Here is a 19149-nt window from a genome sequence, read left to right on the forward strand (position 1 = left end):
CCCCCAAAAAAAAAAAAAAAAAAAAAAAAAAGACCCAATTGTTGTGACTTCAGGCACTGGATGTACCATTCGCTGGCTGTGTGACCTCAGGCAAGTCACTTCCCCTCTCTGAGCCTCCGTTTTTGAAGCTGAAGTGTGTGTGTGGTAATTATGTAATTTGCAAGGTGCATGTCAGGATCCAAGGAGAATGTGGGTGCCTCCCTGCTCTTTGAAAGCTCCCTTCTCTTGCCCCTCCCCGCCCCAAGAAATTCTTGCAAATGAAGCTGCCTGAAAGCTTTCTCCCTGTCTCTGTCCCTCTCAGTACCACTCCCTTATCCTCTGTGTCCGCACCACCCCCTTCTGTGTGTCTGACACCGGGTCTCTCCGTCACCGTTTGTCTGTCTTGTTCTGCCTTTCTTTCATTCTGTGTCTCCGTCACTCTTCCCAGGGCTGTCTCTTACTGTCTCTCTGTCTCTCTCTGTCTCTGGTCCCTGTGTCTCTGGCTCCAGATCGCCCTCCCTTTCTCCCCCCATCTCTCTCCTGTCACACGCACGCACACAGGCCATAAAAGGAAGCCGCAGCGTTGGGCTGGCCCTGCGCCAGCCCGGGGACCCACGGGCAGCTGGGCGCCCCGCTCCCCGCCCGGCCGGACTCCTAGGTTCCCGGCCGGTCCTCCCACCCCGGGCGGGAGCGGCGGGCGGCGGGGGGCGCTGGGCGGGAGACAACCCAAAAAGGGCAGGCGCAGGCTCCTTCCTGCAGGAATTCCCAGCGCTGCATACCAGCTCGGGGCTGCCCGCTCCCCCTGACTAAATATGGTGCCGAGCGGCCTCCCGGCGCCCTGCGGGGTTGGGGGGCGGCATCTGAGGGCAGTGGGGTGGGAGGGGGACCCCTCTGCTTGCGGCTGAGCCAGAAGGAGGTGGCCCCCAAGTCCCACGTTGGTCCTAGCTGCTTAAGCCAGAGGGTTTGCTGAGGGGGTTAAAGATGTTGGAAGACCCTTACCCGGCTCTGTGCTTGGTACTCGTCCCCATCCTATCCAACAAACTCTCCTCTGGTCACCAGGTCAGGTGATGGTGAGGCCTTATTAATGCCCCCATTTTGCAGGTGAGAAAACTGAGGCCCTCACGGAGTGAAGAGTTTTGCCTGAACCCTCGCTGGGTCTGAGGCCCACAGCTGCCACGATTCACTTCCTGAGGGGCATTAAGGGGAAATGCCCAGAGGAATTAGCCTTGAGGCTAAAGACCCCCACTAAAGTTAGTTGGAATCTGCCAGTGCCATTTTCTAGTTGTTTGACCTGGTGCCTCAGTTTCCCTATCTGTAAAATGGGAAGAACAGCAGTCACTTCTTCACTTCCCAGCTATTTGTAAATGGTCCTTGAGAAGATCCATGTAAAATGAACACGTGTCTGTGTTACTGCTCAATTGTGTCCAACTCTTTGTAACCCTATGGACTGTAGCCCTCTACAGGCTAAGAGGACCAGGATCCTCTTTCCATGGCATTCTCCAGGCAAGAATACCAGAATGGGTTGCCATGCCCTCTCCTAGGGGAATCTTCCCGACCCGGGAACAGAACCCAGGTCTCCTGAATTGCAGGCAGATTCTTTACTGTTTGAGCCACCAGGGAAGCCCCAGATGAACATATATCCATGTAAAATGCTTCGTGTTAGCTGCTATTATTCAAAACAAACATGAAACCAAGCTGAGTTGCATTTGGCCTTGAGGACCTTGTAATGATGACAGCCTGTCCTGCCTGCTGTTTCCTGTGGGCTGCCAGCCCCCTCTGCAGTTCTGCATCTCAGACCCTCTCCGACCCTTCCTCATCCCTCCAACATCTTGCCTGCTTTCCACCCTGAAAATACCCAGGCCCAGCTCCCCACCCTACATAATGGGCCTAAGTCAGAGTCTGCAACAGCCAGCATTCCGCTGGCTGGGATGTCAGGGGTAAAGTTCTTCAGAAAGTGATGAACGGGCGGCTTCCCCATGTGCCTCATAATGTCTACACTGTAAAAGGAGTGGAAACTGTCCCTGTGTTAGTACAGAGCTGATGTGGAGCAGAGAAGGGGAAGGGGAAAAACTGAAGTTGATCATCTCCTTCACATGCTGGAAAGATAATCCAGAGCAGGCTGTGAGAGTCCAACTCGGTGACCTCAGAGTGAAAACCGGCACATTTCCAGAGGCATTCACACTGGTATTCCAAAGTGGTGTATCTGATTCTTTAAAGAACTTGGTAACTTTTAAAAGAGAATAATTATACTGTTATTAATAAATGAAGGCTTTATAACAGACACTGAATTGCACTACATTACCTCACCTAGTCCTTATAATAACCCTATGAGGTATACGCTTAAACCTTTTTTTTCTCATTTTGCTGTGGAGGAACCAGGTTTGGTGAGTGAAATAACCAGCCAATTTAGCACAGCTAGCTAATGATGGTGGAGAAGGCAATGGCACCCCACTCCAGTACTCTTGCCTGGAAAATCCCATGGATGGAGAAGCCTGGTAGGCTGTAGTCCATGGGGTCGCTAAGACTCAGACACGACTGAGCAACTTCACTTTTCACTTTCATGCATTGGAGAAGGAAACGGCAACCCACTCCAGTGTTCTTGCCTGGAGAATCCCAGGGACGGGGGAGCCTGGTGGGCTGCCGTCTATGGGGTCGCACAGAGTCAGACACAACTGAAGCGACTTAGCAGCAGCAGCAGCAGCTAATGATGGAGCAGGAACTCCCACCCTGCTGTGTGATGGAGTCTAGCGTTAAGTAGAGAAGTCTGAGGGTGTGAACTCATGATCTGCTAAGCACCAGCCAGGGGGCCACGGGATTGTCAGTGAACCCCTGAGCCTGTGTTTCTCAAAGAAAAGCAGAGATGGTCAGAATCTTTGCCTCAACATGGGGAAGGCCTTATAGAAGGCATTTCTGGTACACTCTAGAAGTCCTTAGGAACAGTGTGTGCACATAATAGTCATTCAATGTCTATCAAATGCAGAAGCTCAGATGTTTGACTCTTCAAAAGCAGATGCCTTCGTTTTATTTCTCATGGCTCAAAAAGCCAGTTAAAGCTTGAGGGGGAAAAATTACTTTCAAAAAACCTAACTGTGACTGACTAAGGGCTGTCAAGTAAGTTTCTTTGGCATGGCTCCTGTGAGGTGGCGTGTCCTGGGAGTTTCCATGAACTCATGGAACAAGACGGCAGCGGGGAAATTCTTCTCTTTTAGAGTCTTTTTTTTTTTTTTTTTTATCAAATAGCTTTGACTTTACTACTAGATTCAAAAAGTTTGAAAGTGCGAGTGTGAGTCTCTCTGGTTTTTAATAACCTCCAAGACTGGATTGATGCGTGGCTCCTGCATGTGGTTCACAATGACTGACAAGTGCATCAGCAGTCAGGTTATCCAGCTCAAGATCTGCACAGGACTCTGCCTTCTTGTGAATAAAGGGCCATCTTCCCCGACCACAAGCATGGTTCTGCTCAGGCACACAAGCACTTTCTTTCATGCATTATGGCCCCCACGCTTCTCCAGGTTCAAGACTAAATTGCAGTTTAGTCTTGCAGTGCTCCTTTATCGTTGATTTCCTGCTCTAGTGTCTTGGTAACTTTGGATTCTCTATCAGGAAAGGTCCTAAAATTCTCAATAAAAATCATTTTATGGTTTCTTACAAAAGTAAACCTGTTCTTACCATATGACCTAGCAGATCACACTCCTTGGGATTTACTCAAATGAGCTGAAAACCTATGTCTATACTAAAGCCTGCACAGTTGTTTAGTTAGAGCAGCTTTCTTCATTAATAGCCAAATCTTGGAAGCAATTGAGAAGTCCTTCTAAGTAAGTGAATGGATAAACTGTGGTGCATTTAGACGTCAGAGTATTACTCAGCACTAAACAGAAATGGGCTTTCAAGTCATGAACAGAATGGATGAAACTTAAATGAGTATTACTAAGTGAAAGAAAACAGTGTAAAAAAGCTACATACAGTATGAGTCCAACTATGTAACATTCTGGAAAGGTAAAACTATGGAAACCATAAACAGATCACTGGTGGCCAGGAGTTAAGAGGAGAAAAAGGAAGGAAGACAGCACAGAAGATTTTCAGGACAGTGAAATTACTGATACCATAGTGATGGGTGGATGCATGTAGTGACATGTATGCAGTGAAGTGAAAGTCACTCAGTCGTGTCCGACTCTTTGCAACCCCATGGACTATATAATCCATGGAATTCTCCAGGCCAGAATACTGGAGTGGGTAACCTTTGCCTTCTCCAGGGGATCTTCCCAACCCAGGGATTGAACCCAGGTCTCCTGCACTGCAGGAAGATTCTTTATCAGCTGAGCCACAGATGAAGCCCAGTGACATGTATACCCTAGACTATACACCACCAAGAGTGAACCCTGACATCAGCTATGGACTTAGAGTAATAATGATATGTCAGTGTAGGTTCATTGAATGTAACAGATACACCACTTTCAGGGGACATGCTGATAACAGGGAGCCTGTGAGTGTGTACCACTTTTGGGGGTGTGTAAGAATCCCAGGGACGGGGGAGCCTGGTGGGCTGCCGTCTATGGGGTCGCACAGAGTCGGACACGACTAAAGCAACTTAGCAGCAGTAGCAGCAGCAAGAACTCTGTACTTCACATGCAATTCTGCTGTGAATCTAAAACTGTTTTTAAAAATTGTCTATTTTTTAAAAGGTAGTTTTACCTCACTTTCATTTTTTAAAAATGAATGAAGAACACACAATTCTTGCAGAATGGCTGTTACAAAAATGAAATGCCCAGTGGCTGGGAACCACTGTCCCAGATGCCTTTAAAGGAATCTTCTCCCAAGTGTTAGTCCTTCGTGTACACTTGGCTTTAGGTTAAAAGAACACATCATATTTTACATAATCATACAGGCATGTGGGACATATACAAATATGTTCTTGCACCTAATTATAAAGCTGTTAGTTGATACTAAGCAAACATATATGCTAAGCTTAAATTTATCATCTTCAAAAGCCACCTCTGGTCCTGCTATGAGTTTTTTACTGCCAAAGTTTTAAATGTCTGCTATTCCTAAATCCCTCTTCAAGTCCAATTCCCATCCTATTTTTGTATAAGTTTTCTGCTAGAACTTCTCCTGCATGTCTAGAGGAGAACTTCTTCTAACAACCCCATGAAAATTACTGCAACGATGTACTGATTTAGTTTATGAGTTCATGAGAAGAGTTTGATAGGTCTTCTATGTTTATCTTTTCCTCCCTTGAGTTTAAGTGTCTCAGCTCAAGAACCTACTTAAACTGCTAGAATATATGGGAATTCCCTGGTGGCCCAGTGGTTAGGACTTGGTGTGTTGCTTCCATGGCCCAGCTTCAGGCCCTGGTCAGGGAACTGAGATCCTGCAAGCCACAAGGCACAACCAAAAACAAAAACAAAACATAACACTAAATGTGTTTTTTCAAACCATATATGGCGCCACAGATTATGACACTGTCCCTTCAGAGAATAACATCACCAGCCCTGACCACTGCCGCCCAGTGAAGAATAACTATCCCAGGGTGACATGGCTGATGCCAACCATCCTCAACCCTCCAACAACTAGGTTGCTGGAGATCCCCAAAGAAAGCCTAAGGAGCCATCGCCAAGCCTTCTTCTGGTTCCGGTGGACATCTCTTGATGACAGAAGAGTCACAGAACACCTTTTGCATGCTGCTTATTTATTTTTTTATTAAATGGTACACTGAAAGTATAAAAGTTGCCTAGGTACAAGTAAGTTACAGAATAATACATACAGACACAATATGGACTACATGTGACAATTCTGTTTAGCTTCTATTTTGATGATTTTATATCGCATCCAAAATGACAAACTCCAGCACTTTTTCTTAATCTAGTCCTGCATGATTGCAATTCCTGAGGTAAACAGTGTCCACTGCCAACATTCCTGGGTGTAAACCAAATCCTCTGAGAAGAATTCAGATAGTTATATCCCCCTATACAATACAGTGGAATTCATCATTGTAATCAGATACTATAGATTTCATTTAAAAAATGGAAATGAGCCCTTTATAATACTTCTACACCAGTATATGTAATTTTAGCCCACCAACAGGACCTCTCAAAAATCTTTTGACTTGTAAAGTATGATTTAAGGGGATTTCTTTAATAGTTTTCAGCATTCAGATAAAAATTCTTGGTTACATCTGTAAGGATTGAACTCCTTACACTGAAAACTTGACTAGCACCAGAAATAATAGTTCAGAAATAAAGGTTCCAAAAGCAGCACAGACTCAACACCCCAAAAAGAATGCCAATTTTGCCAGCTACAGTCCTTCCTTACCACCTTCCCAATGGAAAATGTTTAAGCTAAATGTCAGTGTATAGGTGCCCACGCAGTTTTGTTCTGAATATACCTTGTATCTTGTGCCAATCAGGTTCTGTCTACTATACTCATTTGTTGCTTCAGTGAAGCCAGCCTGAAGACTCCACATTATAAAAATGTCAATAAATATCAAAGCGTTTTAGAGATGGCACTATAAGAAATCTTACTATTTTTCTATCCCAGGAATAAAACATGAAGTGACGGTTGGCCCTTTCATAGCTCATCTGGTAACTGCACAACTGAGGGCCCCAAGGAAGTTAAACAATGCCATCTTTTAAAAGGTACTTTCTGGTATTTCTCCTAAAGCCTGTCTCTTCATGCTTATTCCACAGTCTTCAAGTAATAAACTCTTTGTTTTACTTACAGCAAAATTAAAAGAATTATCCCCCACCCCCACCTTTTAATTAAATCTTCTAGGAGAAGCCAAAATTGTTTAAGAAAATAAAAAGTACATTGTTACCAAGTTTTAAAGTTCAAATTTAGATAGCAATTCAGATATTTAAACCTAATTATAAATAGTTATCTGAAAAATAGCTGGTTTCACACCCGCACCCACCACCCCCCCCCCAAAAAATCAAACTTTATAGGAATTAGTTTTTTCTGGCTTTATTGTTCTTTTAAACGTGTGTGTTTTTTTTTTTAATGAATGAATTTTCCTGTAAATCCACATTATTCCAGCCTGAAAGAAATTTAATTAATGTGCCATGGTAAAGAACAGAGCAAGGAATTCCCTGGAGGTACAGCAGTTAGGACTCAGCACTTTCAGTGCCAGGGCCCAGGTTCAAATCCCGGTCAGGGAACTAAGACTCCACAAGCTGCAAAGCACAGCCAAAAACAGAACAAAGCATATGGCTAGAAACACTTGATTTTTTCCTTTAGAATAATTTATAGGGTACCAAAAAAAAACCCTTTCGTTTCTCACAGATCTAGGGACCTTTAAAATCGTCCTAAAAACCACATTTTCTTTCAAGTCAAATCTGTAAACTAGATGACAGAGTTAGCTTTTATTCACAAATGCAATAAAACACGAGGGGCTAAAGGTTCTGCAGAAACTTCACATTTTTACAAAGTACAACACTAGGGATGAATTCTGATGACATTGGGAGAATAAATAAGTTATTTAATACATACAAGTTTAAGATCAAAGAAGCCCCAACTGGAAGTGTCATCTCTTTACCGTGGGTGAAGTGTGCAGGTTTTCAGCATTGCTGCCCCTCGCCTGCTCCTGCCGCAGGTGTTCTTCTGCAAGAATACAAGCGAAGGTCAGTGCGCATCCCAAGTCAAAAGGGGCAGCAGGCAGACCTACCTATACATATTTTAGGATATTACATATTTATACCATACAAGGTCTTTAGATGGCTTAGGACAATGAAAAAAAATGTTGGATTTTTTTTTAACACTATTGAAGAAATCGGAAACGTTTAAAAAACTTTTTAAGTGAAAAGAGTACACCCTGAAGTAAATTCATAGGTAAGTGCTTACAAACGTACACTGTATGTAAGGATTGGAATTCACAATAAAGGACTGTGTTTTCAATTAGCATTTTGAGGGATGCCAAAGTTCAACAAAAAAGAAAAAAAAAAACAAAATTCTTCTTCAAATAGAAATCCTCCCAGCAGCACCCTCTTGTGGCAAGAAGAAAACTTCCTACCAAACTCAGAAAACCATCAATGAAATTGTAGGAAATAGTCTTCAGCCAAAACCAAGAGGCCGATTTTTGTTTAGTTGTGGGGAAACTAAGCCCATGTGCCACAACTACTGAAGCGGCACACGAGAACCTGTGCTCACAACAAAAGAAGCCACCGCAGTGGCAGTGAGACACCTGCGCTCCCACAACAGGGAGCAGCCCCTCCTCGCTGCAGCGGAGAAAGCCCGGGAGCGGCAGCGAAGACCCAGCACGGCCAAGAACACGTACAGGAATCTTAAAAAAAAAAAAAAAACTGCTTTCATGATGGCATGCTTTGGACTCATTTTCAAATAAAAGAGAGTTTAATTTTAGTGTTTTATGTTTCACCTGGATTGAGTTTATGTCAATAGAGGGTATATAATCTGAAGAATAATTTTAATATCTTTGTAACTTTCTCAATGTTATCAAATAAAACATATCGTTCACAGAATAAGTTTGAGTTGAGAAAGTACACAGGATGTTTAAATGTGTTACAGAAACCTTATGCAATTTGGGGTTAACAATTCTTCACAGTCCCTGTTGAACCAAGAACATTTTTGACAATCAAGAAAAATAATCTGCAATATCACTGTTCTCCCATTAGTGCACTCATCTCCCTTCTGAGGCTTCCACAGAACAGGGATCCAAAGCTTTGTTGACCTCAACTCTATTTGATGTCTCTGGCATTTTCTGCAGAGAGGAGCCAAGGTAACCCCAGGACTCTTGCATCCCCTCTAGCACTCTCCCATTCCTGCTCCCCTCCCACTACAACTAAAATACCAACATCACAGGTCTGCTACGCTAACAAATGTTAATGCATACGCTATCCACTGGTGACAATTAAATAGAGAAACTAGTATTATCATATATTCTTTGTAAACACATAAAATGGTAAAGCCTTTTTGGAGGGGAATTAGTATCTACTACATTTTTTAATATACAAAATTTTGAACCAATTCTACTTCAAGGTATGCACATAAGAGAAATACTAATGGTACCCTGCAATACTGTAAAACCAAAAAATTTAAAACATACATTAGCAAAGAATGATTAGTAGTAGTACCACAGAATACTATAGACTATACAGGAAATTAAGAATGAGGTAGAAGCAGATTTACATAAATTGATAACACATGTGAAAAAATAAAGTGTAGGATAATATGTACAGAAACAGCACCTATAAATTTAAACAGAAATGACTCCTGAAGGACACCCAAGCTGCTAACAGCGCTACCTTCTGTGAAGGGGAGAGGAATTGAGGTGTTAGGGAGAGGTAAGGAGATGAGATTAGAGGGAATTCTACATTATATAATTGATGTTTAGAGATTTACTCTTGTACCGGGTGTTTGGTTTTGCTTTTAAGTTCTTGCCAGATAGTAGGCAATAATGGCAGTCCCTTACCAATACTTGAAAAAGTAAGTAGGAAAACATCTCATATTCTTTAAGTGGAAAAGCGCACAGGAATGGCAATCACGGGTGCTGATTCTGCTAAAAATGACCAGCTACAGGCATGGGCCTCTTAGTCTTGGTTTTCTCAACTGTAAAATAAGTGACGGGAATGATTTCTTTTCCAACATCCCATCAACTCAGAATTCTAAGATATATAGAAGGATAACTCTTAGTAAAGGCAGAACTAACCTCCGAGAGATCACTTTGCCTTCAGATCTTAAGAGACAGGGCAAACATTTAACATGATCAATATTGCTCATGGCAGTTTAGGAAAACTACAAAAGACAATCTGCACTTTGATGTTTCTTAAAAGTTTATTTCAACAGTCAAGATTTATATTTGTTCTGATAATCAGCTGCCTGAGCCCCACCTATGCTGCTGCTGTTGCTGCCAAGTCGCTTCAGTCGTGTCCGACTCTGTGTGACCCCATAGACGGCAGCCCACCAGGCTCCCCCGTCCTTGGGATTCTCCAGGCAATAACACTGGAGTGGGTTGCCATTTCCTTCTCCAATGCATGCGTGCATGCAAAGTCGCTTCAGTCATGTCCAACTCTGTGCGATCCCATGGACAGCAGCCCACCAGGCTCCTCCATCCATGGAATTCTCCAGGCAAGAGTACTGGAGTGGGCTGCCATTTCCTTCTCCTATGACTGTCCTTAAAAAGAGAAATCAGCTGTACCATAGTTGGAAATACTGAGCTATAAACTATTCAATTTAGATTACCAAATTGAGGTCTTAGTGTTTGGATAAAATCAAAACAACTGAAAGTTCACTGGAAGAGTGAATATTCTTGAAAGAAATATGAGCCTTTCTCCTAAGAATTTATTTGTGAGTAATTACAACGTTAACACAAAGAATATTCACCCCACTCCCCGCTAAAAAAGAATCCTGAAAATGCAAAGGAGAGCACATAAACCTGTGACTGCTCTGTTCTCAGCAGTCTTGACTTTTCTCAGTCTGAGAGGGAAAAAGTAGATAACTTGATAAAAGCTCTTTCTTCAGTATGCTCAGGATCTAAGCCGCTCCAAACAGTACAAATCTATGGGAAAATCAAGTTTTTCAATACTTTTTTATAGAAATTATATCTAAGAATTTTGTCTAGTCTTCTCTCTGCTCCTCACAAGATTGTCTTTCCAAAAACCATTTTTTTTTTTTTTTGATGATAAATAACACAGGCTAACTATATTAGATATAAATGGAATTAAACTATGACTCAAAATCTCAGGAAAAACTACCTCAAAGATAAAAATAGATAGGAAGAAAATACACGTGCTGAAAGCCGAGTGAGAAGTCTCAGAAATTCATACCCATTTGCTTTCTTCCACTAGGTTGTCTGCCAAGATTTGGGTTTGCAGGCGGGAGTGAAGACCCTTTCAGAAATGTATTTTGGTTGTCATCCTTAGTTCCATGCAAGAAATGAGCTAAAATCCCATATAAAAGAGGTCTATAGCAGAAAGAAAGTAAAAATCAATTAAATGTGCACAAACAGGAAAAACTTTAAAATATCTATTCTGTAAAAAGTAGTCTCTGACACCAAAATAGCCAAATAATTCACTAGACTTAAAAGAGTTGCATGGTTATTACCCAAACTGCAAACTATTCACGCTTTTTGAAATTTAAATTTGACTCTACAATTTTAAAATCCATAGGAAACATGTTAACAAGTTAAACCTCATCTAAACTGAAATACAAATTCAATCAGTGCACAGGAATCAGCTTTTTTTTTCTTTTTGAACTCCAAGTCCAGTATAAGATTTCCCACAACCTAACACTGTCTGACACAATACACACTTATTGGATTCATAAATTCTTGTCTGGGTTCAAATCCTGGCCCTGCCACTTGACAGGACTCAAGATTCAACAACATTTTTAATATCCCCAGCCTCATAAATGTTTCTTCCTCTATAAATGTGGATAAGTATAGTCTCTATCTCATAGGGCAGTCACAGACCAAATGCATCAATAAACGTCAAGTGTTTAGAACTGTGCCTGGCATGTATTAAATGGTATATAAATGTAAGCCATATAGGTGTCAGGTAAGAATTAAAATTTTAAAAACTAAAGTTTACAAAACATTCTTTCCTCTATTTTATCCTCATCTTGTGATGTCATAATCATCATGTCCAGTTTATAAATGAGAAGACCACAGCTCACAGAGGATTTGCGAAAGGGCTGCTTGGATAGTAAGCAAGGTTGACACTTGAACCCCAAGTCCCATATTTTTTCCCTTAGCATATGCTGCCTGCTGCCCCTGCACCAATGGAAGCTGCTCTGATGACAATAGAGAGGTTTTCTCTTGTTTCCAGTCTCACAGTTCGAAAACATCAATTTAATGGACTGTCTTTTTGAGATTTTTATCTACTTACTAGCAGGTGTGACAGTTTAAAGTATGATATCCCTTCCCTTCAAAAGGTGGAGTCTTGCTCTCCTGAGTGTGAGCTGAACTCACGTTTTCAAGGGCTAAGGCAGGCACCGAGTGACAGCGCTTGCAGCGTCAGAGGCTTGGCCATCAACAGCATCGTGGCGCCCTTCCTGCCTTCTCCCTCAGTCACTCTGGGGAAGTCAGCTGCCACTCAAGCTGTCCTATGGAAAGGTACACGTAGCAAAGAACTGAGGCAGCCATGTGAGTGAGCCACATGGAGATGGACCCGCCAGCCCCAGCCAGGACTTGAGATGACTGGCCCCCCACCCCGCACCGGCCAACACCTTAACTGCAACCTCACGACTGAGGCTGAGCCAGGCCACAGAAGTCACTCTCAGATTCCTCACCACAGATAATAAATGTCTGCTATTTTAAACCACCAAATTCTGGGGTAACCTGTTATACAGCAACAAATAACTAATTGCACACAAAAGCAATGTTTCCATTCCACAAGGAAACCAAGAGAATGGGTTTCTCTATTTAATAAGATGCCTCAGCTCTTATAAAAGCAGTATCCAGGAATATAAAATAGGTCTCTTGGTCAACTTTAAACCATTCTTTCCCCAAATGTTAACTGATCAAAGGAGATTTTTAAATTAAAAAAAAAAAATTCTATTTGCCAAATTTACAATAAAACCTATTTAAGATTTAAAATTTTTAAGATTTAGGTATTTTTAAATGTTATGAGAAAACATATAACCAGCTCATTTAACCTGCGACTTCATCAATATCAGGTTTCTTTTTAAAAAAATCCTGAGTTAAAAACAGTGATAATTGTTTTTAAAATACAGCTTTACAATGCCTTACTTGCAATTTTGAAAAACAGAAACTCTAAAAGCTAATTTTCTTCATAAATTTGGCACAAACTCACTTGGTGTTATGGCTTGATCTAACATAAGGTTATTAAATACTTTATCCTACATATTGTGACATTTTTTTAACTTTCACTGAAAAATATTAAAGTGAACGTTGAGTGCTACTTCAGACTTCCACTGGCCTGGTATATGGACTTTATTACTTTTTAAAATCTAAAATCTTTTCAGTGGAAATGCTTTAAACAAAGCAATAAGTGTCCTTCAGAAAGCAAACTGTTGGCAGCATGACACATGAGTCAGAAAAGAACATGCCTGGAGAGAAATGGGAAAGAGGCCTTCTGAACTGCATGGTGCAGGGCATAAGGACAGACAGACACAACTGTACAGGCAGAATTGATGAAACTCGCAAAGTGACTGGTGGAGAAATGAGAACGAGCCAGAAGTACATGTGAGTCTGAGATGAGGACCTGAATGGCTCTATGAGGAAGCTACAAGGGGTGGTTTGAAGAAATGAAAATAATGGACTTGATTTTTAGAAACACCAAGTTTGGATACCAGCAGAAATGTGTGCCCGCAATTCATGAGATCTGTCAGATTTAAGGCACAGTCACCAGTGTGGCGGCATCACTAAGGACTCAAGAATACTTGGAAAGAAAAGTGGGCAAGGGGTAAGAAGAAAAGTTAAGGACAAATCTTGGGGCAGTGCCCACAATTTAAAGGAACCTTCCTAAAGGAGTCAGTGGAGAAACTGAGATGACCATTAGGGAGACAGAAAAACCAAGACAGTAAAGGGTCATAAAAGACAAATGACAAAAGTGTTTTAAGGGAGAGCCGTTACTATTACAAAACACTGCAAAATTCAAGGAAAACTGAGCTTCTCAAACTGGAAATAGGCGTATTCCTACTCTCAGTGCTGGGGCTTGATACAAAGTAGAGGTTAAAGGTAGCCAATGATCCCAGAACATTCATTTTACACAAGGATTGGAGGGAGAGTTCAACTTAATTGGCATGTCATCTTAAACGTTTTTATGGTAAAACAATTACATCAGGAAGTAGAATGAAAACATTCAATAAACTTTTAGAATGAGAAACATGAGATTCAAGGAAATTTCTTGCTAGGGGAAGGCTACTTGAGTTATGCTCCAGGTTTCCTAGGTATAATTTTTTCTGCCATTCAGGGGACCTCAAGAAAAAGTTTATGAAACATTAAAGTAGAAAAAGAACAGTGGTCACTCTTTTTCAAGAGCATAGTTTCAGTATAAGTGATGAGGAGAGAACTTCAAATGTAGAGAAAGCAAAACATTTCAGTATAAATGAGGAGAAAATTTTAAATGTAGAGAAGGCAAAAAAATGTAGATAAAAAAATGAAAACAGAGGGTTGATTTTCACTAACTTCAGTGGTAAAAATAGGTTTTCTGGGGAATGGGGAGAACTGAGTACACTCCTAAGCTGAAATAAAGGAAGCAGAGGAGGAAGATTAAATATGAGGCAGAAAACAATTGACAGAGCAAAGCAGCCTCAGATGAAAAACAAAAGGATGGCTCAAGAAGCCAAGAGACATGACCCTTAGAATGAAGCAGGGCTGCTCCATCCTCTGAAACCACAGGCAGCTTAGCACTTACTGCCGCACACCTTGGATGTGGCACAGTGCCAGGCACACACTGGACCCAAATAAACAACTGATGAATTCAAATGAAATAAAACTACCACTATACAATTACGACACCAATACGATAATATCTGAAAACTCATTTTTTAAAAAAAACTTCTTACATTGTATTATCCTTTGAGTCTTCAAATGCATTTAGTTCATGGATGAGAAACTGTCTGTCCAGTGGAACTACAGGTTGACCAGATTCTAGGGGGGAAATCACAAAACACTGAGGCTTTATTACTCTAAAAAGTAAATAGGATTTTGATAAAAACCACACTTATGAGGTATATACATTTTTCAGATTTTAGAAGAGTGATGATGGCACACACCAAGACAGACGCAACTGTGATTTTATGATTTTCAAAATGCCTACTTTATTAAATGCATATCTTTAATATAAATGCAGTTTTTAAATCCCCCAATTTTGAGTTGGGAAATTACTGTTTCTATACTAGACTTGAGAAGTCCTATTTTCTAAGAAGCCTACAAATTAAATACATGACAGCACTGATATCCATTTGTTGGCAATAAATCTAAAAGTAAAATGAACACTAAATATGAAGTGCTGGCAAGGATTCAGGGCAATTGGGAGGACTCTGCTGGCAGAACAAAATGGTGCACTCACTTACAAAGGTAAGCAGGTACTGCCCATATACAACCCAGCAATGCCACTCTCAGCTCTTTACCCAAGAGGAGTGAAAACAACGTTCAGACAATCCTCCTAAGTGAATGTTTAGGAGGTAGCATAGCAGCTGCATTCATAATTGCCCAAAACTAGAAACAACCCGAATGTCCATCAACTGGTAACAGATAAATCAACAGAGCCATACAGTGGAATGCTATTCAGGGGAGGAAATAACAGCATAGTCTCAAATGCATTATGCTGAGTGAAAGGAAGCAGATTCAAAATGCTACATCCTATACGATTTCACTCATACGACATTCTGGAAAAGGCAAATGACCAGGTACAGAAAATAACAGATCAGAGGTTGACAGGAGTTGAGAGTAGGCAAAGAAGTTATCTACAAAAGGGCACAGGGAATTTTTTTGAAGTCATAGAAATGTTCTATATTGTGATTGTGGTGGAGCCACACAACTGTATGAATTTGGCAAAATCCACAGAACTACATAGTAAAAACGGTAAAGTATCTTTATGCTAAAGTACATCTCAGTTTTTTAAAAGTCAAGACTCTGCAGAAACTTGACTACTGTCTCCATATTTCATTCTAGGTAAGCACAAGTCCAGTACAGCTAATTGATGACATTTTCACATTCTTCTGTTCTGAGTAGTAACATATTATACAGCTATCTATAACAAACTGAGGAAAGTGAAGATATTGACACTGATGATCCTTAAACCAATAAAAATCATCAGTCTTTATTCAGTTAAGGTTAAAGAACATTAAAGACCTAGAATATTAACAAAAGATCTATCCAATGGAAAGTTCCAGCATCACAATAAGGAATCCATTCTCTCTTTCAAAGTCTACTTCATGATCTCTTTTCTTTAATGAGGCATATCTCCAAGGCACCAAATAGTCTTAAAGCATATGTTAAACGTTGGACAAGGGAATCAAGTCATGTACACGGAGGGTGCTTTGATCGTCCTCCCAACCTCATTTCCCCCAGCCTAGGGGCAACAACGATCCTGACTATTGTCCCTATTCTTCTAGTTCTTTTGCTTTCTTTCTTAAGAAATAAAATTTAACAGATAAAGTAAATTTTGCTTTAATTGTTGACCCCCTTCCCCCAATACCATTTCTCTCCCCCTCATCACTAGAATGAGCTTGGAGTTTATCTTCCTAATTGTTTTCTTTCTTTTTAAAATTTTAGTTGATTCACAATAATTAGTGTGAGGTGTGCAACATAGTGATTCGAAATTTCTATAGATTATCTAGTCCTTTTTAAATATAACGCTTTTACATACATCTGAATACATGCCTAATCAATACATGGAGCAATACTTTGAGGCTTTATCTTCAGTGTTTTATATTTTTTAACAAAGAATATATAGTAAGTCTCTGTGTGTGTATTTTTAAACCATATACATAGGAAAAAGACTGACAGCACACAAGGCAAAACGTAAATAACTGTTTATTCTCAGAATCAGAAATTATGATTTTCAAAGTATGCACCTAGGTTAAGTGTTAGTCATTTTCTCCTACAGTCCAATAAATATCATGAGAACTTGTTCAAGCTGTGACATGAAAAGAGCCCATGGGATTTTTATGTCCCAGTCATGTCCCAGATGACACCGTTTGGTAATGGAATTAGATTTCTAGGCTAAACACTTTCTGAGAATAGGGGGAAGGGAAAAGGCAGATTTCACCTCAGGTGATTAACAATAAATAACCTCTTACCTGCTATGAGGACCGACGCTGTATACTTGTATTTGTTGAACTCCAAATACTCCCGAATAAGCTCATTAATTAGAAAGTTTTCATGAGACAACGATGGCCGAGGTTCACTTTCATCATCAAGGGCATTGAAAACTTCTGCACGAATCCTTGCTTTTAAATGCCCTAACACTCCTCTTTTTTCCAAAGTGTCCTTTAAAACTGTTTAATATAAAGTATTAATGTTTCAGTTATAGAATAAATTTTTGCCATTCTTAGGCCAACTTTAAAACAAAATGTTTAAAATATTACATCCTTTCAATCTATACGACAAACTGAACAATCATCATATTAGCTACCACACGGAGAAGGCAATGGCACCCCGCTCCAGTACTCCTGCCTGGAAAATCCCATGGATGGAGGAGCCTGGTAGGCTGCAGTCCATGGGGTCGCTAAGAGTTGGACACGACTGAGTGACTTCACTTTCACTTTTCACTTGCATGCATTGGAGAAGGAAACGGCAACCCACTCCAGTGTTCTTGCCTGGCGAATCCCAGGGATGGGGGAGTCTGGTGGGCTGCCGTCTCTGGGGTCGCAGAGTCGGACACTACTGAAATGACTTAGCAGCAGCAGCAGCTACCACAAGCCATATTTGCAATAAAAAATAAAAGTTCCCAAACTGCAATGATTTACTACTTTAATTTAGTTAACCAAATGTAAGTTTATCCTTCCAACAGTGTCACTGTAAGAGGCTACAGACTGATACATAAGCTTTAGTGAAGAGTAAAAGGGGGGAAGAATTATACTCAGCTTACTAGGACCTGAACTTGTCTCCCAGTGTCTCATATCTTTTCAAGAGTAGTTGTCACAGAAGACAGGTTCTGCTGTTGTTTATTTGCTAAGTTGTATCCAACTCTTTTGCAACCCCATGGACTATATAGCCTGCCAGGCTCCTCCATCCATGGAATTTCCCTGGCAAGGATACTGGAGTGGGTTGCCAGTTCCTTCTCCAGAAGATCTTCCCAACCCAGGGATGGAACCCACATTTCCTGCATTGCAGGTGGATTCTCTACCACTGAGCCACCTGGAAAGCCCAAGAGACAGGTTCAATTTGTCACTAAAAACCTCTGGTCTAGAAAGTATATGATTGAAAATAACAAGTACACTCCAAAAAGGAAGGATTGTGTTGTATCTTTTGTATAAAACTGATACCCAGAACCCTTGGGAAATGGCCCATTCTGAACAAAAGAGATGGGCTTTTGTTCTGGGGTTTTGTTTGTTTTTTAAAGATAACTATGAGTTAACTCCTTAAAACTGTAAGATTTGGGGCTTCCATATGGGTCAGTGGTGAAGAATTTGTCTGCCAATGCAAGAGACATGGGTTCCATCCCTGATCTAGGAAGATCCCACATGCCACAGAGCAACTAAGCCCATGTGCCACAGCTACTGAGCCTGTGAGCCCAAGAGCCGCAACTAGTGTGCCCAAGTGCCAAAACCACTGAAGCCTGCAAGCCCTAGAGCCTGTGCTTCTGCAAGAGAAGCCACTGCAGCGAGAAGCCCGTGCACCGCCTCTAGCGAGCAGCCCTATTCTCACCACTAGAGAAAAGCCCCTGCAGCAACAGACTCAGCACAGCCAAAAATGAATCAATAAATCTTTAAAAAAAGTAACATTTTAAAATTGGAGCAATATTGCATAGGAACCTGGAACGTTAGGTCCATGAATCAAGGCAAATTGGAAGTGGTCAAACAGGAGATGGCGAGAGTGAACGTCGACATTCTAGGTATCAGCGAACTAAAATGGACTGGAATGGGTGAATTTAACTCAGATGACCATTATATCTACTACTGTGGGCAGGAATCCCTTAGAAGAAATGGGAGTAACCATCATGGTCAACAAGAGTCCGAAATGCAGTACTTGGATGCAATCTCAAAAATGACAGAATGATCTCTCTTTGTTTCCAAGGCAAACCATTCAATATCACAGTAATCCAAGTCTATGTCCCAACCAGTAATGCTGAAGAAGCTGAAGTTGAACGGTTCTATGAAGACCTACAAGGCCTTTTAGAACTAACACCCAAAAAAGAAGTCCTTTTCATTACAAGGGACTGGAATGCAAAAGTAGGAAGTCAAGAAACACCGGAGTAACAGGCAAATTTGGCCTGGGAGTACGGAATGAAGCAGGGCAAATGCTAATAGAGTTTTGCCAAGAGAATGCACTGGTCATAGCAAACACCCTCTTCCAACAACACAAGAGAAGACTCTACACATGGACATCACCAGATGATCAACACCAAAATCAGACTGATTATATTCTTTGCAGCCAAAGATGGAGAAGCTCTATACAGTCAGCAAAAACAAGACTGGGAGCTGACTGTGGCTCAGATCATGAACTGCTTATTGCCAAATTCAGACTTAAATTGAAGAAAGTAGGGGAAACCACTAGACCATTCAGGTATGACCTAAATCAAATCCCTTATG

At 41.1% G+C, this 19149-nt stretch overlaps 1 protein-coding gene across 1 annotated transcript in view; it reads right to left on the reverse strand.

Moving 5' to 3' along the window:
- Positions 1-5648: 5648 nt before the first annotated feature.
- Positions 5649-19149, reverse strand: part of FOPNL (FGFR1OP N-terminal like) — a 19416-nt gene continuing 5915 nt past the window's right edge. The window contains exons 2-5 of the mRNA XM_010839895.1: positions 16696-16893; positions 14455-14539; positions 10752-10888; positions 5649-7572 (exon numbers count right to left, since the gene is read on the reverse strand). Coding sequence (XP_010838197.1) covers positions 7496-7572; positions 10752-10888; positions 14455-14539; positions 16696-16893 — 497 coding nt within the window. The 3' untranslated portion in view covers positions 5649-7495. The remainder of the gene's footprint in view (positions 7573-10751; positions 10889-14454; positions 14540-16695; positions 16894-19149) is intronic.

Source organism: Bison bison, unplaced genomic scaffold (assembly GCF_000754665.1).
Source record: "Bison bison bison isolate TAMUID 2011002044 unplaced genomic scaffold, Bison_UMD1.0 scf7180017864135, whole genome shotgun sequence".
NCBI lineage: Eukaryota > Metazoa > Chordata > Mammalia > Artiodactyla > Bovidae > Bison > Bison bison.